This window comes from Schistocerca nitens, chromosome 8 (genome assembly GCF_023898315.1).
Source record: "Schistocerca nitens isolate TAMUIC-IGC-003100 chromosome 8, iqSchNite1.1, whole genome shotgun sequence".
Classification (NCBI taxonomy): Eukaryota; Metazoa; Arthropoda; class Insecta; order Orthoptera; family Acrididae; genus Schistocerca; species Schistocerca nitens.
This window is the reverse complement of record NC_064621.1, coordinates 118530104-118558075: the sequence shown is the minus strand read 5'-3', so window position 1 is coordinate 118558075 and position 27972 is coordinate 118530104. Positions and strand designations below refer to the sequence as shown.

The 27972-nt window shown below is 45.7% G+C and overlaps 1 protein-coding gene across 1 annotated transcript; it reads right to left on the bottom strand.

The window, feature by feature from the left end:
• LOC126199071 (uncharacterized) lies at nucleotides 1-26937 on the bottom strand. The gene is made up of 2 exons (XM_049935788.1): nucleotides 26889-26937; nucleotides 1-953 (listed from the first exon to the last, which is right to left on the bottom strand). Exons 1-2 carry the CDS (start codon nucleotides 26913-26915, stop codon nucleotides 198-200), a joined length of 783 nt encoding a protein of 260 aa, XP_049791745.1. The 5' UTR covers nucleotides 26916-26937; the 3' UTR covers nucleotides 1-197.
• Nucleotides 26938-27972: the final 1035 nt, after the last annotated feature.

The window sequence follows — 27972 nt, the reverse complement described above, 5'->3', positions numbered from 1 at the left end:
GCTATTTAATCTGTCTCTCGGCAAATGAGAGGAAGACGTGATACGTCTTGTCGCAAGCTATGTCGTCCGTACAACTGGGGCGAGGTCATGTCCGTGTCTTGTGACCTGCCCTGTGGTGGCGCTACGTTTGCGAATACACAGTGGCGACACGCGGGTCCGACATGTACTACAGGACCGCGGCCGATTTAAGTTACCACCTAGCAAGTGTGGTGTCTAGCGGTGACACCACATTCCTCCCCCGCAAATCGGCGAACGGTCGTGAGATAAGGCTTCCGCCCGCCGTGGGGAGGACCCCATGTTGACGTATGCGATGAGGTGGGGAGCCTAACAACAGGCGAGGCTGTGCCACCCGCACCCGGCCATTCGGTCCGAGGGGAGCTAGGAAACGCCTGCAAACCTAGTCCAGGGTGCACGTCAACATGAGGTGTATGCGCACGTAATGAGACAGAAGGGTCGACCTCCATGTGGTCGGAGCACCCGACGGGCGAAGACGACATCTGGTCCGGAGCGGGCAAGAAGTCCATGGCGGAGGACGGCTGGTCACGGGAAGCAAGCGGCGGCGCGTGACCCAGGGAGGCGCCATGCGGTTGCAGCGAAGCGGCCGCTGCTGGCGGCGCCGGCGGCGGCTGCGGCGGCGCGACGCCATGAGGCAAAATGGACGGCATCGTCGGTAACACCTGGGGATGAGGCGAGCCAGTAGATGGGTCCCCAGGGCGCTGACCGGACGGCTCCGTCGCTGAAAGCAGACGGGGAGCGGCAGAACCCAGGCGACGACAGAGGCGCAGCTGATTGAGATGCCGACGCACCTCACCAGAGGCCCCCAAAACCAAATACATCGCGCGGCCGAGGCAGCGAAGAATGCGCCCTGCGAGCCAACGCTGTGAACCGCGATAGTTGCGATAATAGACAACGTCGCCAGGAGCAAAAGCAGGAGTCTGCCGCTGCACAGGAACCTGATGTGGCGGATGCAGCAAAGACATCAGAGTTCGATGAGGACGACCATGGAGCAATTCAGCCGGCGAGCGACCATCGCGGGGCTGAGAGCGATATGAGGACAAAAAGAGCAACAAAGCGTCCTCCCGAGAATGCGACTCTTTCAACTTCAACATCTGTGACTTGAAAGTCCGGACCAATCGTTCAGCGGCACCGTTTGACTGAGGCGAAAACGGCGCGGATGTCAGATGTTGAATACCATTGGCCTTGCAGAACGACTGAAATTCTGCGGACATGAATTGTGGGCCATTGTCGGAAACAATAGTCTGCGGAAGACCTTCAATACAAAAGATAGCAGACAAGGCTTGGATTGTGGCAGAAGACGTCGTGGAAGACATCCGGACAACAAAAGGAAAATTACTGAAAGCATCGACCACAACCAACCATCGAGCATTCCAGAATGGACCAGCAAAATCGATGTGCAAGCGTTGCCAAGGGGAAGTGGCTTTCGGCCATGCAAAGAATTTCCGCGGCGGTGCGGATTGTTGTTCGGCACACGCCACGCAAGAGGAGCACATATTCGCAATCGCAGCATCGATTCCGAACCAAGTACAGTGCTGTCGAGCAAGTTGTTTCGTTCGCACTATACCCCAATGTCCTTGGTGAAGAAGCCGTAAGACAGAGGACTGTAACGAACGTGGGACTACGACTCGAGATTGATCATTATCGGAACGCAACAACAAAACACCACGTCGTACAAAAAGTCTCTCCTTGTGAGCAAAAAAACGGCGAACCAAAGGATCCTCGATCCGTGACTTTGACAAGGGCCATTGCGTAGCAACAAAACGCAAAACAGAAGCAAGGACAGGGTCAGCAGCTGTGGCTGTAGCTACACGACGAAAATCAATCGGAAACGATGTGACCACGTCATCGGCTTCCGAATCAATGAACATGCAAGCAAGTTCGGAAGAATCGAATGCTTTATCCTCAGCAACAGGCAAACGGGACAACGCATCAGCGTTTCCGTGCTTAGCAGTGGACCGATACAAGATATCGTAGCGGTACTGCGAGAGAAAAAGAGACCAGCGAATGAATTTCTGCGCTGTACGTGGAGGTACAGGCTTGTTTGGATGAAAAAGTGATGTCAAAGGTTTGTGGTCCGTGATGATTGTAAAGTGACGACCATACAAGAAATCGTGAAACTTTGTTACACCAAACACAAGAGCCAAAGCTTCCTTCTCTATTTGGGAATAATTTCTTTGCGCAGATGAGAGCAATTTGGACGCAAAGGCAATAGGGCGATCATGCGAGCCATCCTTGTGCGCAAGCACAGCACCGATCCCGAAATCCGAGGCATCTACCATCAACAAAAGGGGTTTTCGGGGATCGAAGGGCGTAAGGCAAGTATTTGAAAGTAACGCCGATTTCAACTGGCGAAAGGCGCGTTCGCATTCCGTTGTCCAGACGAACGGAACACCTTTACGGCGTAAGCGATGAAGCGGAGCTGAAATGGAAGAAGCATTGCGCACAAATCGATGATAATAATTTACCTTACCCAGCACACTCTGTAGCTGTTGTAAGTTCTGCGGTGACGGCAAGTCCTGAATGGCACGAAGGTGCTCTGGACTCGGATGTATGCCTTGGGCATTTATGACATGCCCCAGTTACGGTAAGTCACGAGCAAAAAACACACATTTGTCCTTCCTCAAGCGAAGACCATTCTGACGCAATACCTGAAATAATGTCCGGAGATTCTGCAAATGTTCGGCTTCTGTCTTTCCGGAGATCACAATATCGTCCAGATAGTTCGCAGCAGTAGGGACCGACGCACAAACAGTTTGTAAATATTGCTGAAACAAAGCAGGGGCGGATGCACACCCGAATGGCAGTCTTTTGAAGCGATACAAGCCAAGATGCGTGTTAACCACTAAGACGCGCTGGGATTCTTCGTCCACAGGTATCTGCAAGTACGCATCTGCTAGGTCCAATTTTGAAAAATATTTTCCCGGGCACAGTGTGTCAAAAAGATCTTCCGGGCGGGGCAAAGGAAAAGTAGCAGTCACAAGTTGTGGATTCACAGTGGCCTTGAAGTCCACGCAAAGTCTCAGTTTTCCGGAAGGTTTTGGCAAAATGACTAAGGGTGAGGCCCAGAGAGAAGCCTGCACACGTTCAATTACACCTTGAGATTCTAATTCGGCTAATGTTTTTGCGACCTCATCACGCAATGCGTGGGGAACATTGCGCGCTCTGAAAAATTTTGGTTGCGCGTTGTCTTTCAGTTCCAAATGCGCTTCATAGTTCTTAGCGCAACCAAGGCCCGGTGCAAAAATGTCTGCAAATTCTTCACAAAGACTAGAAACACTGGCGGAAGGCACAGTCTGATTCACTGATAGGACCTGATTCACTATAGACAAATTAAACAATTGAAACAAATCTAAACCAAACAAGTTCACTGCACTAGAGGAACGAAGAACATAAAATGACACAAGTTTTGTCTGTCCCTTGTATGTGGCAAGAAGGCTGCACTGTCCTAACACAGGTATATGCTGTCCTGAGTAACTAGTTAACGTAACATTTGCGGCACGCAATGGCGGGGCGCCCAGTTGTTTGTACGTGTCGTGATTGAGCAATGAAACTGCAGCTCCGGTATCGAGCTGGAATGGTATCACTTTTCCTGCAAAGTCTAAGTCCACAAAAAGTTTAGTGTCTTGTGGACGACAAGAGGGACTGTCTCGTGCAATGTGAACTGAGACAGGTACAGAAGCACTTGCGACTTTACGGGATTTCCGGCGACGTCGACGCACACTTTGGGTGGGACGAACACAGTCACTGTTAGCTAAAGTGTCACTGGACGGGTGGGAATGAACTACATGAATGTCCATGGGCGAAGGTCCACGAGCCGGATTGTCCTGGGTTCGATTCCGGCGCGAAGCAAAGGGCCTGGAATTTGTGTGATTGTCTGATCTGAACTTTTTCTGGCAAACACTTTGTACATGTCCTTTCTTTTGACAGTAAAAGCAAATAGCTTGGCGTGACGGGCAATTTTCACGCGAATGTCTAGTGGCACACCGCGGGCAAGATTTCACTGCATTTGCTTGCTTACGCGGCGCACGTGGTTGCAAGCTAGGCTGCCGCTGCGAAGTCGGGCGCGAGGGCCGCTTAGCGTCCCGTGCAGCGGGCCCGGCGGGCCGATTAACGTGACACACTGCTGGCGAAGATTCAAATGATGCCTGAGCAAAGTCAAGTGTGTCTTGCCTGTCCAATATGTCTATCACTTGTTGCAGGGAGGGATTAACGAGTTTCAAAATCTGTTCCCTTATGCGAACATCAGAAACGTTTTGTGCAATTGCATCACGCACCATAGTATCTGAATATGGGAGGCCACATTCACAGGCAAACGCGCAGTCTCTAGTAAGGCCTTGCAAAGTTGCTACCCACTCCCTGTTAGTCTGACCGGCGGTACGTTTTGTACGAAAAAACGTATACCGTTTTGCAACAACATTAACTGTTTCTTTGAAATAGGCATCTAAAGCCGACAAAATTTCCTCGTAGGTCAGAGTTGCTACGTCGCGTCGGGGAAACAATTTCACTATCACCCGGTAGGTAGACACACCGACACAAGAAAGCAAAAACGGCTGCCGCTCTTTACCTTGAATTCCATAAGCTGTGAGGTGGAACCGGAACTGATCGGCCCACTCAGTCCAGCTCTCGGTTGTGGCCTCAAAGGGCCTAAATGGCGGTGCGACAGCGTTGTGTGGCTGCGGTAGCGAAGAAGCGGCTGCCGCCGCATCGGTTTGCAGCGCACGTTGACCCTGGACGAGCTGTCCAAGGGCTTCCAATAACGCCTGCGTCTGCTGATTCTGCAAGCGAAAAAATTCGGACAGTACATCTGGAGATTGCGGCGAAGCCATGACACAAGCAAATTAGAGCAAGTATAACACAAAGACTGCAACGTGGGCGCGGCACCACTCCTCGGCGCCAAAATATTGTTGTGTCGATTCCCTAAGGTCTCGACACAATGAGTGGCTAGGTGCACGCGAAACTAACGCAGACGGGCGTAAATTCTGAAACAGGAGACTGGATGAAAACTATAAAGAAAAGAAGAGAGATTTTAATATACTTAACTTTAATGTAGTCTTGTTCTTGTTGAAATACATCTCTTGCATAGTAGTAAGCAATTAGCAATGATACACATGGCGCCTTGCTAGGTAGTAGCGATGGACTAGCTGAAGGCTATTTAATCTGTCTCTCGGCAAATGAGAGGAAGACGTGATACGTCTTGTCGCAAGCTATGTCGTCCGTACAACTGGGGCGAGGTCATGTCCGTGTCTTGTGACCTGCCCTGTGGTGGCGCTACGTTTGCGAATACACAGTGGCGACACGCGGGTCCGACATGTACTACAGGACCGCGGCCGATTTAAGTTACCACCTAGCAAGTGTGGTGTCTAGCGGTGACACCACATTTTCTACAAGATAATTCACCATGTCACACGGAAAGGAGTGTTATGGGGTCGTTCGAGGAACACAAAGTTGATATGCTGACCCCCAAGCTCACCAGATCTGAATCCGATCGAACACATCTGGGATGTGACAAAGTGAAATCAGAGCTCATCGCCACCCCCTCCTCCCAGGAATTTACGGGAATTAGCTGACTTGCGTGTGGTGCCAACTCCCTCCAGCGACGTATCAAGGCCTCCTCGATTCCTTGCCACGATGCGTCGCTGCTGTTATCTGTGCCAGAGGTGGTGGCTCTGAGCACTATGGGACTTAACTGCTGTGGTCATCAGTCCCCTAGAACGTAGAACTACTTAAACCTAAGGACATCACACACATCCATGCCCGAGGCAGGATTCGAACCTGCGATCGTAGCGATCGCGCGGTTCCAGACTGTAGCGCCTAGAACCGCTCGGCCACTCCGGCCGGCCCAAATGTGGTCATACCTGGTATTAAGTAGGTGGTCATAATATTCTAGATGATCAATGTACGTTCGGTGGAAGTGCAAACAAACATTCTATGTCATCCGCTGGTTTATGGGAATCCTATTCATATTATACACAGCGTACATATGGAGCTTGTTACCTGTGCAACGAAAGTGGTCGCTTACAAACCAACTGACTGCAGCACATTTTTCGTTTTTTTACGACATTCCTTGGAGCAGTGCCGTAAATCAACGATTGCTGACGTTGTCCCCCATGGTAATGAACTTGGGTATAGTGCTTCCATCTTTTCTGGTGATCATCCAACAGCATTTTCTGTCACAGCAGGTGATGTTCCGCCATTGCAAGTAAAGACCGACTCAGTTCCTAGCACCGCTTGGGCGGCGGCGCGCGCTGTTCATAGTAAGCGGCGCCGCACCCAGGGTGGTGATGATTCAGTTGTGAGTGTTTAGCGTTGCTGCTTCTAGATCGTGTTGTCCCGGGTTTGATATCTGGCTGTGTAGGGGATTCTCCCCATCAAGATGGCTTTGTGCCATATCCTCATCATCGATCTCATCTTCATCAGCCGCGCACGTCGCCAAAGTGTCAATGATTTAACCTAATGGAAAGATTTGCAGCCGGCGGCCGAGCAACTCCATGCAGTGTCTACCGGACGATGTAGCTATGTGATCACTATAATTCTCTATGACGATTATGTTCAGGTTAGTGTCCTGCCTTTAGCAGTAGGTGGTATTCCTTACAAGGTATAAATCATTCACATATTGCTTGCGTAAATTACTCATATAAACAAATAGTTCAAATGGCTCTGAGCACTATGGGACTTAACTGCTGTGGTCATAATGTTGTGTCTATTTCAGAAAGCATAGACACAATGAGGTAGCTAGGTGCACGCTAAACTAACGCAGACGGGCTTGAAGTTCTGGAACATGAGACTTATTAATGAATAAGAAGAAAAGTACATATAGGTTTGTTACTTAACTTTTAATGAGTCCTTGGAATACATCTCTCTTGAATATTAGTACGCTATAAGCACTGATACAAATGGCGCCTTGCTAGTAGTAGCTATGGACTAAGCTGAAGGCTATTCAATCTGTCTCTCGGCCAATGAGAGGAAAGCTTCGTACGTCTGGTCGCAAGCTATGTAGTCCGTACAACTGGGGCGAGGTCTAGTCCGTGTCTTGTGACCTGCCATGTGGTGGCGCTAGGTTTGCGATTACACAGTGGCGACACGCGGGTCCGACATGTACTACAGGACCGCGGCCGATTTAAGTTACCACCTAGCAAGTGTGGTGTCTGGCGGTGACACCACACATCAGTCCCCTAGAACTGAGAACTACTTAAACCTAAGTACACGAAGGACATCATAAACATCCATGCCCGAGGCAGAGTTCGAACCTGCGACCGTAGCGGTCGCGCGGTTCCAGACTGTAGCGCCTATAACCGCTCGGACACTCCGGCCGGCAGTAATATAAACAGCAGCTTTCTAATTCTGGTATACCGTGTCATTCCATTCACGTTTTCTGGAAATTGTTTCTCCGGGACCAGCCACAATTTTCATTGTGCGTGCTCCCATCTAGCATCCCGGAGTCACCCCGTATTTAGCGTCTTTCCACTGATTGACGGGGCCCTGCCGGAAAGCAGGTGATAGAAAAATTTGAGTAACCACTCGCATGAAGCAACAGCGCGGCTGCCGCTTCCTCAGCAATACTGTCGTCCTTCCAGAACCTGAAATGTTCCAGCACGCTACAAAACTGCGACACACAACAAATGGGTGCTACTTTACCACTTAAGCCTCCTTTATATCAATGCGAATACAAGCCAAGGTGCAATAGTGAACCAGATTTCTCTCCATTGTAAACGATAGGCGCACGTCAGCGAACGGCATTCAGTCGAGATCGTTCCACATTCGCTTGCGTTCGCACGTGTGCCGCTAGTGGCCGGTCTTTTAGTGAACAAGGAGAGGAGGTTTCCCGTCTCGGCGTTAACAGTACAGAAAGCTTAATTTTGTTGTCACCTATTGTTGTTTGCAAGTGGCACGTAAGAATTTAATGTTGCTGATAGGCCGGCCTTTGTGGCCGAGTGGTTCTAGGCGCTTCAGTCTGGAACCGCGCGACCGCTACGGTCGCAGGTTCGAATCCTGCCTCGGGCATGGATGTGTGTGATGTCCTTAGGTTAGTTCGGTTTAAGTAGTTCTAAGTTCTAGGGGACTGATGACCTCAGATGTTAAGTCCCATAGTGCTCAGAGCCATTTTTTTTGTTGCTGATGGAAAAATAGAGATATATACATGCTTCTTGGATACACGTGATTTACAACACAGGTCCCGAAGGACAAGGATTTGAAATCTGGTTTTGCAGGATAGAGTGGATCAGGTTATACTGTAGATGTGGAGGGGGTCGTAATCAGTTACCATCAGTTGCACATAACACACAAACTTTTATTTTCCTAAGAACCACTTAATTACACATTGCCTTGAAAGGATCAAATTAAAACAATACGGCTGAAAGCCTAGTTAAGAAAACTTGAGATACCTCCTGGGCAGAACGCCCAAAACCACACGAAAAACAAGAACAGCTGAAGGCCTGAACACAAGTTATAGAAAAATGCTTTAAAGAATACACACGGCTGTAGGCCTTACTTAAAAAAATATTTCATGTAAATACTTGGCTGAAGGCCACACACAAGACATTGAACAACTCAGGGCTTAGGCCCTTTATAACAAGAATTTCAGATAGAGCAAATTTTTTTAATTTAGTTTTTAAACAAATTAGTCTTCTAATTTTAATTTAATTCGTCAGTAGGCCTTATTTTAAAATTAAAACAAACTAAATTAATAGAAGGCGGAAGGCCTCGCACAGTACTTCAGACTAAAATGAAAATTACCATCTAAAACCTTGAGAACAGTTGTGCTCAGAAGTGTTCAAAGGATCGGCCTGAGAGGGTAGCTCTAACGTAAGCTGGGGTGGGACAGACAGCCAAGAGTTAGGTTAAATAATCGGATGGTAACCCGACCCAGGGACAGCTGAAGGACCGAGCAACAACCTAATCTATTCCCTTTAGCCCGACCAACGGCACGACAACGGAAAGTATTAGCCGAGGACGAAGATACCAGCAGCATTACGTCTTCAAAATTGACGTCTAAAAACAGCCAAGGGACAATAATCACTCTAAGAAAAAACAAACAAATAATAGGCTGTCGAAGTACTAGCTGTGCCGGACAGCATCAACGCAGTGAGGAAAAACACACTGTCAGAAAACTATGCTAACGACCAGGGCAGGTAACTGGGACGTTAAGGGCCACAAGGCTGAAAATACCGCTGGTGCACTTCACTGGTAAGTAACAACTAATTTAATAGTTACAGACCATACAGGAAGACGGCTGCAAAATTTCGCCGACTGCAACACACCAGAACGGCCCAGGAAGCAACAACCGGCAGTGAAGGAAGAGATGTCACAGCAGTTGACGTTTCATAACTTCAGTGTCCAAGTTCGGTGGGGAACGAACTTCGTAGCTCTCGGAGCTAGCGCCTCACGATCCAACCCCGTGTGCACACTGCCAGCGGTGCTGACCGACTCCACACACACTCCACCACATGGAAGTATAGCGGTCACACCAAAGATGGTACAGCAGTCCTAGCATCGATAAGCACTGCTGCTACCACTGATGGAGGCAAGTCAGCAGCTCGTTATGGTAGTGACTCAGGGAGAAATAAGGCGCCACTCGATTCTGACAAAATGCCAAAGAACAAACGGCCACAGCGAAGGAATACTATTGCTGGAAGACTGCAGAAGATTTCAAACGCCTTACTGAGACCAGAGAAAGACTGAAAATTCAATGTATGATCCGGTCAGGCAGGAACGTAAAGAACAAGAACAAATTTTGTGTCTATTTTAACAAAAAAAGGAAAAGCACAATAGATTTCCTTGAAGTAAACAAATAAATTTTCTTGATAGCACATATGCACAAATATACAGGGCTATTACAAATGATTGAAGCGATTTCATAAATTCACTGTAGCTCCATTCATTGACATATGGTCACGACACACTACAGATACGTAGAAAAACTCATAAAGTTTTGTTCAGCTGAAGCCGCACTTCAGGTTTCTGCCGCCAGAGCGCTCGAGAGCGCAGTGAGACAAAATGGCGACAGGAACCGAGAAAGCGTATGTCGTGCTTGAAATGCACTCACATCAGTCAGTCATAACAGTGCAACGACACTTCAGGACGAAGTTCAACAAAGATCCACCAACTGCTAACTCCATTCGGCGATGGTATGCGCAGTTTAAAGCTTCTGGATGCCTCTGTAAGGGGAAAACCGATGGATCGGTCGTGGTGGAGATCATGATCAGCAATTCATGTCATGGCCTCCACGCTCTCCCGACTTAACCCCATGCGATTTCTTTCTGTGGGGTTATGTGAAATATTCAGTGTTTAAACCTCCTCTACCAAGAAACGTGCCAGAACTGCGAGCTCGCATCAAAATGGTTCAAATGGCTCTGAGCACTATGGGACTCAACTGCTGTGGTCATAAGTCCCCTAGAACTTAGAACTACTTAAACCTAACTAACCTAAGGACAGCACACAACACCCAGCCATCACGAGGCAGAGAAAATCCCTGACCCCGCCGGGAATCGAACCCGGGAACCCGGGCGTGGGAAGCGAGAACGCTACCGCACGACCACGAGATGCGGGCAAGCTCGCATCAACGATGCTTTTGAACTCATTGATGGGGACATGCTGCGCCGAGTGTGGGAGGAACTTGATTATCGGCTTGATGTCTGCCGAATCACTAAAGGGGCACATATCGAACATTTGTGAATGCCTAAAAAAACTTTTTGAGTTTTTGTATGTGTGTGCAAAGCATTGTGAAAATATCTCAAATAATAAAGTTATTGTAGAGCTGTGAAATCGCTTCAATCATTTGTAATAACCCTGTATATCTACTAAGCAGATTAAAATAAAAGATATGTGGAAGACCTTCTCATCCTCGTTGCTGAGATTCATGGTATGTATAATTACACGTCTGACGTATCACTGATATGTTAGAGATTTTTGATGATAATACACTGAGGTTACAAAAGTCGTGGGATCTCTCGTAATATCTTGTCGGACGTACTTTTGCCCTGCGTAGTGCAGCAACTCGACTTGGCGTGAACTCAACAAGTAGTTGGAAGTTCCCTGCAGAAATATTGAGCCATGCCCCATCTATAGCCGTCCATAATTGCGAGACTGTTGCCGGTGCAGGATTGTGTGCACGAACTGACCTCTCGCTTATGTCCCACAAACGTTCTATGGGATTCATCTGTGAGAAGTGGGTGGCCAAATCATTTCCCTCTAATTGTCCAGAACGTTCTGACATTGCTCACTGTCATCCATGAAAATTCCATCGTTGTTTGGGAACATGAAGTCCGTGAATGGCTGAAAACGTTATCCAAGGAGCCGAACATAACTGTTTCCAGTCGGTGATGGGTTCAGTTAGACCACAGACCCAGTCCATTCCATTTAAACACAGCCTACACCATCATGGAGCCACCACCAGCTTTTACAATACTTTGTTGGCAGCTTGGGTCCATGGCTTCTTGGGGTCTGCACCACACCCGAACCCTTCCATTAGAGTTGGGTTGTTTTGGGGAAGGAGACCAGACAGTGAGGTCATCGGTCTCATCGGAACCATCCCGGCATTTTCCAGGAGCGATTTAGGGAAATCACGGAAAACCTAAATCAGGATGGCTGGACGCGGGATTGAACCGTCGTCTTCCCGAATGTGAGTCCAGTGTTTAACCACTGCGCCACCTCGCTCAGTCCTTCCACTAGATCTTACAAACTGAAATCAGGACTCCCCTGACCAGGCCACGGTTTTCCAGCAGTCTAACGTCAAACCGATGCCATCAAGAGCCCAGGAGAGGCACTGTGGGCGATGCCGTGCTATTTGCAAAGGCATTCCCGGCTGTCTTTTGCTGCCATAGCCCCGTAAAACTAAAATTCGCCCCACTATCGTAACGGATACCATCGTCGTACGTCCCGCATTGAGTTCAGTGATTATCTCACGCAGTGTTGCTTGTCTGTTAGCATTGACAACTCTCCACATACGCCGCTGTTCTGGGTCGTTAAGTGAACCCGCTGACCACTGCCTGGTCCGTGGTGAGAAGTAATACCTGAAACGTGGTATCCTCGGGACACTCTTGACGCCGTGGATCTCGGAATATTGAATTCCATGACGATTTCCGAAAGGACAGCTCCGCCAATGGTCTGTCCTTTTATACCTTATGTACGCGGTACTACTGCCATCTGTATGTGCGCATGTCGCTATCCCATTTTTTTTTCACCTCACTGTAAATATGGTTTACCATGAATCACACGCTATCTGCCCTCTGAGAGACAAGGTAGCAGGTTTTATCAAGTAACCTTTATGAAAGGTCTAATTCAGACGGCGTTAATCATTCGCTATAGATGTTGCGTCCACTTTATCAGAATCCTTAACTGTTTTGCACATGTCACTGCAGGCATGATAAACTGATATGCAGCAGTTACTGCACTGCAATATAATCATTACTGCACTGCAATATAATCACAGACGTAAATGCCTCCGTTTACTAATAACAACAGCGTAAATGGTAGACCTTCTTTATGTTGTGTTGGTCGTCGGTAGTGCACTGCTTTTAAATATTCTCCTGAGTTCTAAAGACAAGCCAGCGCAAAGCATCAGCCAATACATGTTCAAAGAAATGGACTAGCGCTAACGAAAGATGTAGCTGCAGTGATGCAACAAGCGAAACAATATTCGCTGACCTTCAAAGTTATGGCTGTTGTTCTGACTATAGAGTGTTGTATATTAATGTCAGAAAGGAAGAACAAACACGTGAATCGTAGTGGAAACTGGCAAACTCTCTATGAATGCGTATTCACTTGCGTTCATTTCTGTTCCCTCCGGTGTTCGGGGCGTTTTAACTTAATGTAATTCTGGTAATATTAAGTGTGTTCTGAAAACGTTTCTTTCACAGAGATGCACTGAACAGGTAAACGTTTCAGACACTCAAAAATATAGAAGGGATTATAATCTGTGCTCTTTTGTGGCGTCTTTATTGAAAATTATTTTCATTTAATTTGTTTTATTTTGGTTGCAATTGAATAATGAGGATAACTATACAGTATCTCCATCACAGCAACATATGTTATCAGTGATTGCGGATACCACACTAAACTGTCTATTACAAAAAAAAGGCTTAAACAGAAAGTGGATTAATTGCAGTGGGTTACATACGATACATTATAAGCATATGGCAATTCGCGAGACAGATGCGGACCAGCCCTCTACCTTCATCGACGAAGATTATATTTGTTACAACAGATACAAAATAATAGTGTCGAGATAGTGATGGATACTACACTGCCTATAGTTTTAACTGCACTGGCGAAAAAACAAACTGAACATCAAGAGGGGGTTCAGAGTCGTAAACGTAATTTGGTAGGTGTATTTCTACATCTGAAAGACGATGTTCACTCGTATTTCGTGCCAGACTCGTAAGAGAGGCAGTAGTAGTACCAGTAAGAGGATGCAAATCAGGTTCGCTTTAAATACACGCTGAGACGATCGTGAACGTTTTTTTACTTTCGAGATTGGACGTTGGTTAAGAAAGCCTTTAAAGCGATAAGGAAGCCAATATCAACACCTCACTCAGTTTGAACGATGTCGTAAAATAGGATGTTTCTTCTTCGACAGTGTAGAAAGACTTAGCAGGAACGTAGCCACTGTACATGACAGCTGGCAGCGATGATCACGGGAACGTACGGTCGCAAGAAGACAGGGCTCTGGACGGCTACGGGGCACTACTGAGGGGGAAGACCGTCGTGTTCTGCGTATGGTTCTGATGCATCTAAAGGCCTCGGCAGCAGAAATCTGAGCAGCAGTTGACACCACAGTAACGCGGAGAACTGTTACAAATCGGTTTCTTCAAGTGTAGCTTAAAGCCATACGACCAGCATAGTGCAATCCACTGACCCCAAACCACCGCTGCTTGCGACTTCAGTGGAGTCAAGCGAGAGCTCATTGACGATCAGGATGAACGGCTGGTGCGTTTTCTGATCAAAACTGATTCTGCCTCAGTGCCAGAGATGGCAGTCTGTTGATTAGAAGAAGGGCAGTTGAGGAGCTGCAATCAACCTGTCTGCGTAGTAGACACACTGGAGCTACACTGGAGTGATGGTCAGGGGTGTGATTTCATATGACAGCAGGACCACTCTCGTAATTATGACTGACTGAAAAGTTGTTCGTCAATCTGGCGATTCGACCTGCTGCCGTTCATTAACAGCATTCCAGAGGGCGTTTTCCAACAGCATAGCGCTTATCCACATGCTCTACAGAGTATAGATATGTTACCTTGGACATCTTGATCATCAGATACGGGATATCGTCGGAAGGCAACTCCAGATTCATCCACAAGAAGCATTAACAAGCCCTGTATTGACCGATGACGTGGAACAGGCGTGGAACTCCATGGCATAAACTGACATCCAGCATCTGTACAACACAATGCATGCACTTTTCCACTCTTCCATTCGACATTCTGGCGCTTTATTAATGTACAAGCATTTCACATTTGCAACGGCTTATCTCGCGCTTACATTAAACTGTGGTCTTGCTATGTTAATGTTTTACATGTTAACAAGAAAAATTTATTCCTGACATTTCATTACTTTACATTAAATATTTTTCTTTGTTGCGTTTTCTCTATCAGTGTGTTTACGTGTAGCCTTTGTGGCAAATGTTAATAGAAACTGTGAGATGAACAACATCAGCATTACATCCAAGTGTAATACTAAATCTGCAAAAACATATTTTTCCTTACCTGCTGACACTATTCTCCACAATTTTCTTAAATATACATATTCGAAATTTACAATTTATTTTTACTAACAATATTATTTGACGGATCTTAAGAGAAAGGGTAAGTGTATCTCACAGACGAAAACCATTCCCCATTACAGAAATTATTGATTTAGTTGCCATGAATGTGTTACGTGTACACAGAAGAAAAATGAAAATGAAAGAGGCTGATGTCAGAAACATTAACTGGAGAATGTAATGAAAACGACTGCCATGAAGGAAGAATACAAACTAATATTTATTGGAGATCAAGCCACTGCAGATGTGAAAGAAAACTTACAAATTTACTTTCAACACGTTGTATCGAAAAATCTGGATATGACTATGGAGTTCAAGACATTAGCATTAACTGTAGATGGCAATGGAAGAGGACACTTTAAACGATATATAAAATAATTCGTAAAGCCGTATATATTTTGCATTATAAATGCTATTATGAATCTGTAATTTAATGAAATTTTATACGCATGGCCATAGAAGGCGAACCTAGTATGTATCAGTAATTGCAATCAAAAATAACAAAATGTTATTTCTGAATTTTTGTCAGTCCTTCGTCACTTGTTTTTGTATACAAATCTTTTTCTTCTTGTTTTTCAGCTAGCCTACACTCTCCTGCCTTGGCCATTGCTTACGTAAGAATATGCAATTCTTAGTTAATACATCTACATGACTACTCTGCCATTCACATTTAAGTGCCTGTCAGCGGGTTCATCGAACCACAATCATACTATCTCTCTACCATTCCACTCCCGAACAGCGCGCGGGAAAAACGAACACCTAAACCTTTCTGTTCGAGCTCTGATTTCTCTTATTTTATTTTGATGATCATTCCTACCTATGTAGGTTGGGCTCAACAAAATATTTTCGCATTCGGAAGAGAAAGTTGGTGACAAATTTCGTAAATAGATCTCGCCGCGACGAAAAACGTCTTTGCTTTAATGACTTCCATCCCAACTCGCGTATCATATCTGCCACACTCTCTCCCCTATTACGTGATAATACAAAACGAGCTGCTCTTTTTTGCAACCTTTCGATTTCCTCCGTCAATACCACCTAGTAAGGATCCCACACCGCGCAGCAATATTCTAACAGAGGACGAACGAGTGTAGTGTAAGCTGTCTCTTTAGTGGACCTGTTGCATCTTCTAAGTGTCCTGTCAATGAAGTGCAACCTTTGGCTCGCCTCCCCACAATATTGTCTATGTGGTCTTTCCAACTGGAAAAAAAAAAAAATGGCTCTGAGCACTATGGGACTCAACTGCTGAGGTTATTAGTCCCCTAGAACTTAGAACTAGTTAAACCTAACTAACCTACGGACATCACAAACATCCATGCCCGAGGCAGGATTCGAACCTGCGACCGTCGCGGTCTTGCGGTTCCAGACTGCAGCGCCGTTAACCGCACGGCCACTTCGGCCGGCTTTCCAACTGAAGTTGTTCGTAATTTTAACACCCAGGTACTTAGTTGAATTGACAGCCTTGAGAATTGTACTATTTATCGAGTAATCGAATTCCAACGGATTTCTTTTGGAACTCATGTGGATCACCTCACACTTTTTGTTATTTAGCGTCAACTGCCACCTACCACACCATACAGCAATCTTTTCTAAATCGCTTTGCAACTGATACTGGTCTTCGGATGACCTTACTAGACGGTAAATTACAGCATTATCTGCGAACAACCTAAGAGAACTGCTCAGATTGTCACCCAGGTCATTTATATAGATCAGGAACAGCAGAGGTCCCAGGACGCTTCCCTGGGGAACACCTGATATCACTTCAGTTTTACTCGATGATTTGCCGTCTACTACTACGAACAGCGACCTTCCTGACAGGAAATCACGAATCCAGTCGCACAACTGAGACGATACCCTATAGGCCCGCAGCTTGATTAGAAGTCGCTTGTGAGGAACGGTGTCAAAACCTTTCCGGAAATCCAGAAATACGGAATCAACCTGAGATCCCCTGTCGATAGCGGCCATTACTTCGTGCGAATAAAGAGCTATCTGCGTTGCACAAGAACGATGTTTTCTGAAACCATGCTGATTACGTATCAATAGATCGTTCCCTTCGAGGTGATTCATAATGTTTGAATACAGTATATGCTCCAAAACCCTACTGCAAACCGACATCAATGAAATAGGTCTGTAGTTCGATGGATTACTCCTACTACCCTTCTTAAACACTGGTGCGACCTGCCCAATTTTCCAGTTTGTAGGTACAGATCTAGCGGTGAGCGAACGGTTGCATATGATTGCTAAGTGGGGAGCTATTGTATCAGCCTAATCTGAAAGGAATCTAATCGGTATAGAATCTGGACCTGAAGTCTTGCCCGTATCAAGCGATTTGAGTTGCCTCACAACCCCTAAGGTATCTACTTCTAAGAAACTCATTCTAGCAGCTGTTCGTGTTTCAAATTCTGGAATATTCAATTCGTCTTCCCTGGTGAAGGAATTTCGGAAAACTGCGTTCAATAACTCCGCTTTAGCGGCACAGTCGTCGGTAACAGTACCATCGGCACTGCGCAGCGAAGGTATTGACTGCGTCTTGCCGCTTGTGTACTTTACATATGACCAGAATTTCTTCGGATTTTCTACCAAATTTCGAGACAATGTTTCGTTGTGGAACCTATTAAAGGCATCTCGCATTGTAGTCCGTGCCAAATTCCGCGCGTCCGTAAATTTTAGCCAATCTTCGGGATTTCGCGTTCTTCTGAACTTTGCATGCTTTTTCCGTTGCCTCTGCAACAGCATTCGGACCTGTTTTGTGTACCATGGGTGATCAGTTCCATCTATTAATTGGAAATAGTGTCCGTGTATTAATTTTAAGAGTAATAATTACCATTTTCACAGCTGACGAACCAGAGGATCCGGTTTCTGTAAGTACTTGTAACGCTTTCCGGAGTAACGGCTGACCGACGAGCAATTATCAACGAATTTCTACGTCTCATGCAGATAGCTACAAACGGTAGCAAACTTTTTCATAGCCTGCAGCTATTATTTCAATATTAAATCTGATATTCAAGCGCGAATGAAATTAGTATGCACTTAATAATTCATATTCACAAGGACGCGAACTCTTAAATCCACAATAATTCAGTCGTAGACAAGGATGCCTAACAAAATATTTTGAGAAATATTTGAATAAGACTCGATTCGTCGATGAATCTGAATCAGGTACAAATATGTTACGTATTCTGAAAGGCAGCTTGCTGGTTCACTTTAGAGGAAAGCTAGAACAGGTTCCTGAATTCAATATGGAAAACTCTTTATCTGTACTAGACTCAGTTGATTTGATAACTGAAGATGCAAGGGCTACCGGTAATAGGAGTAATCGTACGAATGGGACTGGAATGAATCAGGCAACGCAGCCGTGTCAGCACTACGGCAGCTATCGGGACTCAGCAGCTGATGCTCGCCTGAAATTGTTACCCCGCCGCCGGCGCCTCAAATGTCAGGTGGTGTTAGGTATGTGAATATTGACTCTCTAAATCATAAGAGGAGCAGAAGGGCCGATGATAGACACCATCCACGTTATCAAAGTAACGGGGTGCGCCCTAAAATAACCACAATAACCGTAATCAGTGGTATTCCAATTCTCAGAAAACGCCACAGTTCAGAACAGCACAAAGTATTTCGAACAGCCAATGGCATTCCAATAAGCAGAATCAGATGCCCTATAAAGGAAGCAGTAACACATACCTGCAACAGAATGCTGAAGTAGATGGTGATGTTGACACTCGTTGGCGTAATCAAAATCCCATAGTGAATGTTGTCGAGTTCACAAATAAGACTCATCTTTTAGTGGCAGGTTCAAGAAACTAGTGTCGACCAAATTTACGCCGCCGATGTTGCCCACGGGATGAAGGGGGGGGGGGGGGGTGAAACTGATTTTTGCATTCACTTGTTAAGGTTTAATGAAGATGTAGATTTGACAGACGAATTATTGGCTAATTTCCACAAATGTCCTGAGGGTTCAAGAGAAATAGTGCAAGCATGTATCAAAGCTACTATAGAAACTATTCCAACTGTTATCTTGCTCGAGTCTACGGCATGATCAATGTTATGTCTGGAGTATTATTTGACGAAATAAGTAAAATTCTAAAGGTGCCAACTTATTCAGTTCAAAATTGTAGAATCGTTAGTGTAGTGGGTAGTAAGCCGAAACCAGTAAAAATTCAAACCCATGCCAACGTAATGGTAGGAAGCACAGCCATAGAATGCATGTTTTTAGCAGTGGAAGATGAGATTGAAAGTTGTATTTTTGCTATTGAGTTCTTAAGGCAGAAGTGTGTCAACTTTGACTTAGAGTTGGGTAAATGCTATCTTCTTGTTGATGGGAAGGAAGATTAAATCAAAATTCCTAAGTGCAACGATATATAATTTCAAAACATTCGATTACAGTTTGTCAAAATAACAATTACTAGTTGATGATTCAGTTTATCATATTATTTCGAGCTGTGAAGATCAAAAATTAGCCCAAGATACAGACTTAGGGTTCACCAATATTACTGACTAACAGCAGTAGCATTGATTTACTGCCAAAGTATAGTCGTGTGTTTGACAAGAAGCCAAGTGTAGCACAGAGATGATACCTCAAGAAACGTTTTGGAAAAACACCTGTTCAGTTCGTTGGTTGAAGAGAAAGACTTTGATTCAAGAAGTATGACACACTTTAAACTAGTGTGCCACTGAGCCTTTGTTCATCCCACACTATAGTCCGCTCCTTGCTTTAGCGGAGCCCATTAGGAGAGCATGCCTCGTACTTGATGCAAGGGAATAAATTGTTCCGGTACGAACGTGTCTTGAAAACTACAGAAATTCTTCTGTGTATGATATTTATCTAGTATGGACAAACGACTTTCATACTGGCAGATTTTACTCTTGGAACACTCGAGGAATATACCGCATTTATCGGTGATGAGAGATGTAGCCAATACCACGTGTTGCCCTTTGGTCTGAATGTTAGTTTGGGAGTCTTTATAACCTAACTTCAACAGTACTTGTACTGGAGTTATTGGATGAAGTAACAGTGTATTTAGATGACATCCCAACTGCCACTCCTACCTTGCAAGAATACGTTGCATTGCTAGAAAAAACTTGGTGGAAATTTTCATCTGATGGAGACACTGCAAACTTATCAAAATCCATGTTTGAGCAAAGCAAGGTGAAATTCATAGATCCTGTAATTTCTTTCGAGTGCATAACACTCGATCTTGAAAAGCTGAGTGATGTTAAGAACTTTCTGTTTCTATGGACCAAACGGCTAACAAAGCCAACTGAGGCAATTGAGCCACGTCACTTGTTGAATAGTAATGCCTTATTAGGCCTCCTGAAGAAGAATAGTTCACAGTACAGGAGAGAGTGTTGCAAGAACGATCGACAAGTTGCATAATCCCGACATGTCAAAAGAATTTTGCCTTGCCTCTGATGCCTCATTTTCTTGGCTGTGGACACGTATCATTCAACATATACCCAACAAAGAAAAACATGAAATACCAATAATTAGCTTCGCCAGTACAACATGGTCTGGGTGCATACATGGATAGTTTGTAACTGAACTACAAATATTGGCTATTATCTGGGCTTTTAAAACAATTATCTATTCTTTGTTTAGCAGACATGTGAAGGTATAGTGTGATCACCGAGCCTTGAGTTTCTATTGTAAACTGCTACACCATCATCTAGCTCGTTGGAAAACATTTCTTCACTCATAAGGTTATGAGGTTGTTTGCATAAAAGGAAGTGACAATATCATTGCTGACCCCTTATCACGATTGGCTCAGAGATTACACGAATCTGAAGATCTGTTAGAACAAAACTCTGAATTCTGAATTATGCCGATGAAAGATTCAAAACACGAAAAATATATTCTAGACATGTGTAAGAACATTAAGGAGTTAGAAAATACCGATTCCGTGTGGAGTAGAGTAACGCTTCTTCTTCTTCAGCAAAGGAATAATCCCAAGATACAGAAATATTGTCAATTGTAAGAAGGTGTTTTGTTCTACACGAGAAACGTCCAGTCTATGTGTATATTTCCATCGCATATCATAAGGTTCTTATATGGCTTTCTCATTAGAATAGGGCCATCATGGGGCAAAAAAGTGCTGGAGAAGATTGAGGGCCCGCAAAAAACGTGTCTTTGTGTTAGACACACACACTGGACTACACCTGGAGCTATGGTCTCTGGTGCTATTTCGTTTGACAAGAGTAGCACTCTCGTGATTATCCCACGCACCCAGACTGCTAATTTGCACGTAAATCTGTGATTCGACTTCTTGGGCTGCTATTCATGAACAACATTTCCAATGCGTGTTTCCAACCGGATAACACTCATTCACATACCATGTCATAACCCAGCATGCTCTGCAGAGTGTCGACACGTGGCTTTGGCCCGCTTGATCACCAAATCTGTCTCAAATGGAGCACGTATGGGACACCATCGGGTGACAACTCCGGCGTCATCCTAAAACAGCATTAACTGTCCTTGTATTGACCGACCGAGTGTGACACCTTGACTTACACCTTCTAGAGCACGTTGGGTGGCACGGGATACATGCGGATGTGCATTGTCCTGTTGGAACAGCAAGTTCCCTTGCCGGTCTAGGAATGGTAGAACGATGGGTTTGATGACGGTTTGGATGTACCGTGCACTATTCAGTGTCCCCTCGACGATCACCAGTGGTGTACGGCCAGTGTAGGAGATCGCTCCCCACACCATGATGCCGGGTGTTGGCCCTGTGTGCCTCGGTCGTATGCAGTCCTGATTGTGGCGCTCACCTGCACGGCGCCAAACACGCATACGACCATCATTGGCACCAAGGCAGAGGCGACTCTCATCGCTGAAGACGACACGTCTCCATTCGTCCCTCCATTCACGCCTGTCGCGACACCACTGGAGGCGGGCTGCACGATGTTGGGGCGTGAGCGGAAGACGGCCTAACGGTGTGCGGGACCGTAGCCCAGCTTCATGGAGACGGTTGCGAATGGTCCTCGCCGATACCCCAGGAGCAACAGTGTCCCTAATTTGCTGGGAAGTGGCGGTGCGGTCCCCTACGGCACTGCGTGGGATCCTACGGTCTTGGCGTGCATCCGTGCGTCGCTGCGGTCCGGTCCCAGGTCGACGGGCACGTGCACCTTCCGCCGACCACTGGCGACAACATCGATGTACTGTGGAGACCTCACGCCCCACGTGTTGAGCAATTCGGCGATACGTCCACCCGGCCTCCGGCATGCCCACTATACGCCCTCGCTCAAAGTCCGTCAACTGCACTGCACATACGGTTCACGTCCACGCTGTCGCGGCATGCTACCAGTGTTAAAGACTGCGATGGAGCTCCGTATGCCACGGCAAACTGGCTGACACTGACGGCGGCGGTGCACAAATGCTGCCATTCGCGCAGCTAGCGCCATTCGACGGCCGTGGTTCCTGGGGTGTCCGCTGTGCCGTGCGTGTGATCATTGCTTGTACAGCCCTCTCGCAGTGTCCGGAGCAAGTATGGTGGGTCTGACACACCGGTGTCAATGTGTTCTTTTTTCCATTTCCAGGAGTGTACATACACGTTTGCATGCTTGCATTCAATGTTATAACTGATACACCGGTTATTAATGTTTCAGCGTATCACATTTTCAACGGCTGATATCGTGCCACTGTATATAGCGAAGACATTAAACCGGAGTCCGCCCCCCCCATTCCCCTCCCCCCCCCCCCCTCGCACTCGGTAGCTGAGTGGTCAGTGCGACAGAATGTCAATCCTCAGGGCCAGGTTCGATTCCTATCTGGATAAAAGATTTTCTCCGTTCAGGGCTAGGTGTTGCGTTGTCCTAATCATCATTATTTCATCCCCATCGACGCCCAAGTCGCCGAAGTGGTGTCAAATCGAAAGACTTGCACCCTTCGAACAGTCTACCCGACGGGAGGTCCTAGTCACACGTCATTTCCAATAAACCAGAAACTGTTACAAAACTGAGGAATCCTAGCAAAGGATGTATACACTGACAGTTAACCGACCATCAACATAAAGCAATGGCCGGCCACGGTGGTCTAGTGGTTCTAGGCGTGCAGTCCGGAACCGCGGGACTGCTACGGTCGCAGGTTCGAATCCTGCCTCGGGCATGGATGTGTGTGATGTCCTTAGTTAGGTTTAAGTAGTTCTAAGTTCTAGGGGACTGATGACCACAGATGTTAAGTCCCATAGTGCTCAGAGCCATTTGAACCATAAAGCAATGTGGTACATTTGACAGAAACTGCCACGAAACTTGTGGTGGGGTGGGGTCGGTCGTCTGTGTTGCTATTAACACTATCGTTCAGTCCACCTATCTCGATAGGATTCTTGCCGATGTACCTTCACTCTGTGGTAGCAGATATGTGCTAGGCAGTGAAAAACAGCATTAATGAAACCACTACCTAGTACCTACCACACACAGTCCGCATAACTCTAGTTGAAAGTCATTTCCTGAAAGTTCAAGATTAAAAAATCAGGCGCTCAGGATATTCAGTCATCTTACAGAAAAGCGTTTATAATTAGATTAACACTGTTTTTTATTTATATCGAAACACATGAAATGGCTATCAAGTCCGTAGCACGAAACACGCCAAGCGGAGTTGTTACTACGACCAGAGAGTACATACAATTATATCTCTCAAACTAACTTTCATTAAAATGTTCGCAACTCCAGTCCCTTCAGTCATGATATGTTCGAACCGAAATTAGCTCACTATTTCCTCATGTTGCAGAGTATTTTTAAGGAGCTATCGAACATCGTGTTACCCATAGGCTGGATAGCAAGCAACACCCCCGAGGCACCCTCCTCTCTGCGCACTCCACTATTCGCGTGGGAACAGCTTCATTCTGACTGGCTGTTGATATAAACGACCAATCAGAACGCTCCTTCTTGATCATTCTCGCAGCAAATCTTGCCTTATCCAGTCACTAATTTGACACTTATTAATGTAAGCAAAACTTCAGTCTCTTGTATTATGTTTAATCAAAATAAGCAAAGTGCGAAATATTCTTCAAATTAATAAATAAAATTAAGCCTCTAACTTCCATTCTGGCTGCTTTTCTACAAAAGCATTCTCACACAAACAAACATCACCTGAATCGTGGTTGCAATATCTTTCCCACAGTTCGTTTGTACAAGGTTTTAAGTAAAATGAATATTATATTTTAAAGTGCGTCCCACATACACTCTCTCAATCATTCTCACGCACTCACACAACAAAATATAATCAAATAATAATTTAGACCTGACCGATACGTAATGCAAAGGGACTAAAGTTTTAAAAAGGAAATTCTGATTAATTGATTTTTAAGCACTGTCAACTTTGTAATGGCTTCAAATGATAATCAGAGTCAATCTGTTATTGTTCCTAACATGGTTTTGACAAAAGCAAGGATAGGTTTTAGGCCTTTCAGGTATTTCTCTTTATCTCCGGAACTATAATATATAAAGAACTGTAATTTTGACAGCATCATTCCATTAATAGCAAAAGGCTGTCTACCAAATTTGAACAAAACCACATAATAACTAATATAGATTATTTAGATCTGTAGACGGTATGAATCTTCGAATCGACTGAATGTTACATTTCCCACGGCAGGCAGCGCCAGCTACGCTGTGAGCAGAGCGAAAAAAAAAAAAAAAAAAAAAAAAAACATAGCCATCCTGCAGCCACCGTACTAGACGGATGCGTGCCTTACTGCAACGAATGTTATCACGTAATAACTTGCTGCATTATACGTCCCCTACGAACCTAAAATTACCTTTAAGTACATTTAAGGTTTACATTAAGGTAATGTTACTTGTATTACTGAATTCTTTAAGTGAACCGACAAATTTAACTACGGATTTTTAATGAAAATTGTTCCTACTTACAATTGTTTCAAATGAACAAAATATCAAAAATACATTACATTGTTTACGATGTTACATCTGATTTCAAAGGCTTTAACTTGATAGTGAATAATAAAATTGATTCACAAAATTTTCCTTTTTCTTCACAAAAAAATGTTTTTCGTACAAATTCCGCATTTTAACGTTTTCCAGAAAAAAAGACAATACTTATCATATCATTTCCATTAGTAAATATTCAAGTTTTCCTCAGAATCAAATTTTACTTCAAACAATTACTTTACTAATTTCTATATCGTTTTGAAGTGTTGCTATGTTAGCATACATGAAACCTAATATATTATTATACAAAAGATACTACTTGATTAGCATTGATCTACAAAATTTTCTAGCAGGATCACATTTGCTTTAATCATCGCTGTGATGAAATTTTCTTCAATTATCTTAATCTTCTCGCTTTGGGGAGCGCCTTTTTTCCGTACTTTAGCAAAAAGCACTTACTATCTGTAGCAGCACTGGGGTAGAACATTTTTCTTTCTCACACTTACACTGTGATACAGCGTCCAGTCATCTGTCCTAGACTTGGTTTCTTATAGTCTTGTATCAGGTTTTCCAAAATTTCGTACCTGCAAAATACAGTGCCTGTGAGCCACCATTCTCAATTTCTGCACCCTAACTTTACACATATACATGTATCATATTTCGTATTTTTGTTCTCAATTATATAGGGGACACTTTGCGAGGAAACTTCCAGAATTTTAGTTTACTCAAAATTTACTGCGTATTTTCACAAAACTCTTTTCCAAGAAAACTTAGTATTCATTGAAATTCAACGTCTTTTGTCAAATAGTCTTATACAGTACTAATTATATTGAGTAAAGAGTGAATTAACCAGTATTCAAAAATAACAGCAGTACCCAAACTGGCACTATTACTATACTCTTTTTCAAAAAATCATTACCCGCATTTTATAATTGGAGAATTCCTAAGCAAGATCCTGAGGAAAGCAATACTTATTACTATGTAAGCAAGCCAAAAAAACTATTCTTTCAAAAATTCACAAGCATTTTCTGTTGTGTCCAGTTCATTACCGTCCAGACACAACGAGGTAGCAGATAGGCACGCAAGGCTAACGCAGACGGGCGTGAATTCTGAAACAGGATACTGGATGAAAACTATAAAGAAAAGAATGGAGCTTCTCATATACTTAACTTTAATGAATCCTTGGAATACATCTCTCTTGAATATTCGTTAGCTATAAGCACTGATACAAATGGCGCCTTGCTAGGTAGTAGCTATGGACTAAGCTGAAGGCTATTCAATCTGTCTCTCGGCAAATGAGAGGAAAGCTTCGTACGTCTGGTCGCAAGCTATGTCGTCCGTACAACTGGGGCGAGGTCGAGTCCGTGTCTTGTGACCTGCCATGTGGTGGCGCTAGGTTTGCGATCACCCAGTGGCGACACGCGGGTCCGACATGTACTACAGGACCGCGGCCGATTTAAGTTACCACCTAGCAAGTGTGGTGTCTAGCGGTGACACCACATTCCTCCCCCGCAAATCGGCGAACGGTCGTGAGATAAGGCTTCCGCCCGCCGTCGGGAGGACCCCATGTTGACGTATGCGATGAGGTGGGGAGCCTAACAACAGGCGAGGCTGTGCCACCCGCACCCGGCCATTCGGTCCGAGGGGAGCTAGGAAACGCCTGCAAACCTAGTCCAGGGTGCACGTCAACATGAGGTGTATGCGCACGTAATGAGACAAGAGGGGCCGAAGGGTCGACCTCCATGCGGTCGGAGCACCCGACGGGCGAAGACGACATCTGGTCCGGAGCGGGCAAGAGGTCCATGGCGGAGGACGGCGGGTCACGGGAAGCGATCGGCGGCGCGTGACCCAGGGAGGCGCCAGGCGGCTGCAGCGAAGCGTCCGCTGCGGGCGGCGCCGGCGGCGGCTGCGGCGGCGGCGCGACGCCATGAGGCAAAATGGAAGGCAGCGTCGGTAACACCTGGGGATGAGGCGAGCCAGTAGATGGGTCCCCAGGGCGCTGACCTGACGGCTCCGTCGCTGAAAGCAGACGGGGAGCGGCAGAACCCAGGCGACAACAGAGGCGCAGCTGATTGAGATGCCGACGCACCTCACCAGAGGCCCCCAAAATCAAATACATCGCGCGGCCGAGGCAGCGAAGAATGCGCCCTGCGAGCCAACGCCGTGAACCGCGATAGTTGCGATAATAGACAACGTCGCCAGGAGCAAAAGCAAGAGTCTGCCGCTGCACAGGAACCTGATGCGGCGGATGCAGCAAAGACATCAGGGTGCGATGAGAACGACCATGAAGCAACTCAGCCGGCGAGCGACCATCGCGGGGCTGAGAGCGATACGAAGACAAAAAGAGCAACAAAGCGTCCTCCCGAGAATGCGACTCTTTCAACTTCAACATCTGTGACTTGAAAGTCTGGACCAATCGTTCCGCGGCACCGTTGGACTGAGGCGAAAACGGCACGGATGTCAGATGTTGAATACCATTGGCCTGGCAGAATGACTGAAATTCTGCGGACATGAATTGTGGGCCATTGTCGGAAACAATAGTCTGCGGAAGACCTTCAATGCAAAAGATAGCAGACAAGGCTTGGATTGTGGCAGAAGACGTCGTGGAAGACATCCGGACAACAAAAGGAAAATTACTGAAAGCATCGACCACAACCAACCATCGAGCATTCCAGAATGGACCAGCAAAATCAATGTGCAAGCGTTGCCAAGGGGAAGTGGCTTTCGGCCATGCAAAGAATTTCCGCGGCGGTGCGGATTGTTGTTCGGCACACGCCACGCAAGAGGAGCACATATTCGTAATCGCAGCATCGATTCCGAACCAAGTACAGTGCTGACGAGCAAGTTGTTTCGTTCGCACTATACCCCAATGTCCTTGGTGAAGAAGCTTTAAGACAGAGGACTGTAACGAACGTGGGACCACGACTCTGGACTGATCATTATCGGAACGCAACAACAAAACACCACGTCGTACAAAAAGTCTCTCCTTGTGAGCAAAAAACGGCGAACCAAAGGATCCTCGATCCGTGACTTTGACAAGGGCCATTGCGTAGCAACAAAACGCAAAACAGTAGCAAGGACAGGGTCAGCAGCTGTGGCTGTAGCGACACGACGAAAATCAATCGGAAACGATTCGACCACGTCATCGGTTTCCGAATCAATGAACATGCAAGCAAGTTCGGAAGAATCGAATGCTTTATCCTCAGCAACAGGCAAACGGGACAACGCATCAGCGTTTCCGTGCCTAGCAGTGGACCGATACAAGATATCGTAGCGGTACTGCGAGAGAAAAAGTGACCAGCGAATGAATTTCTGCGCTG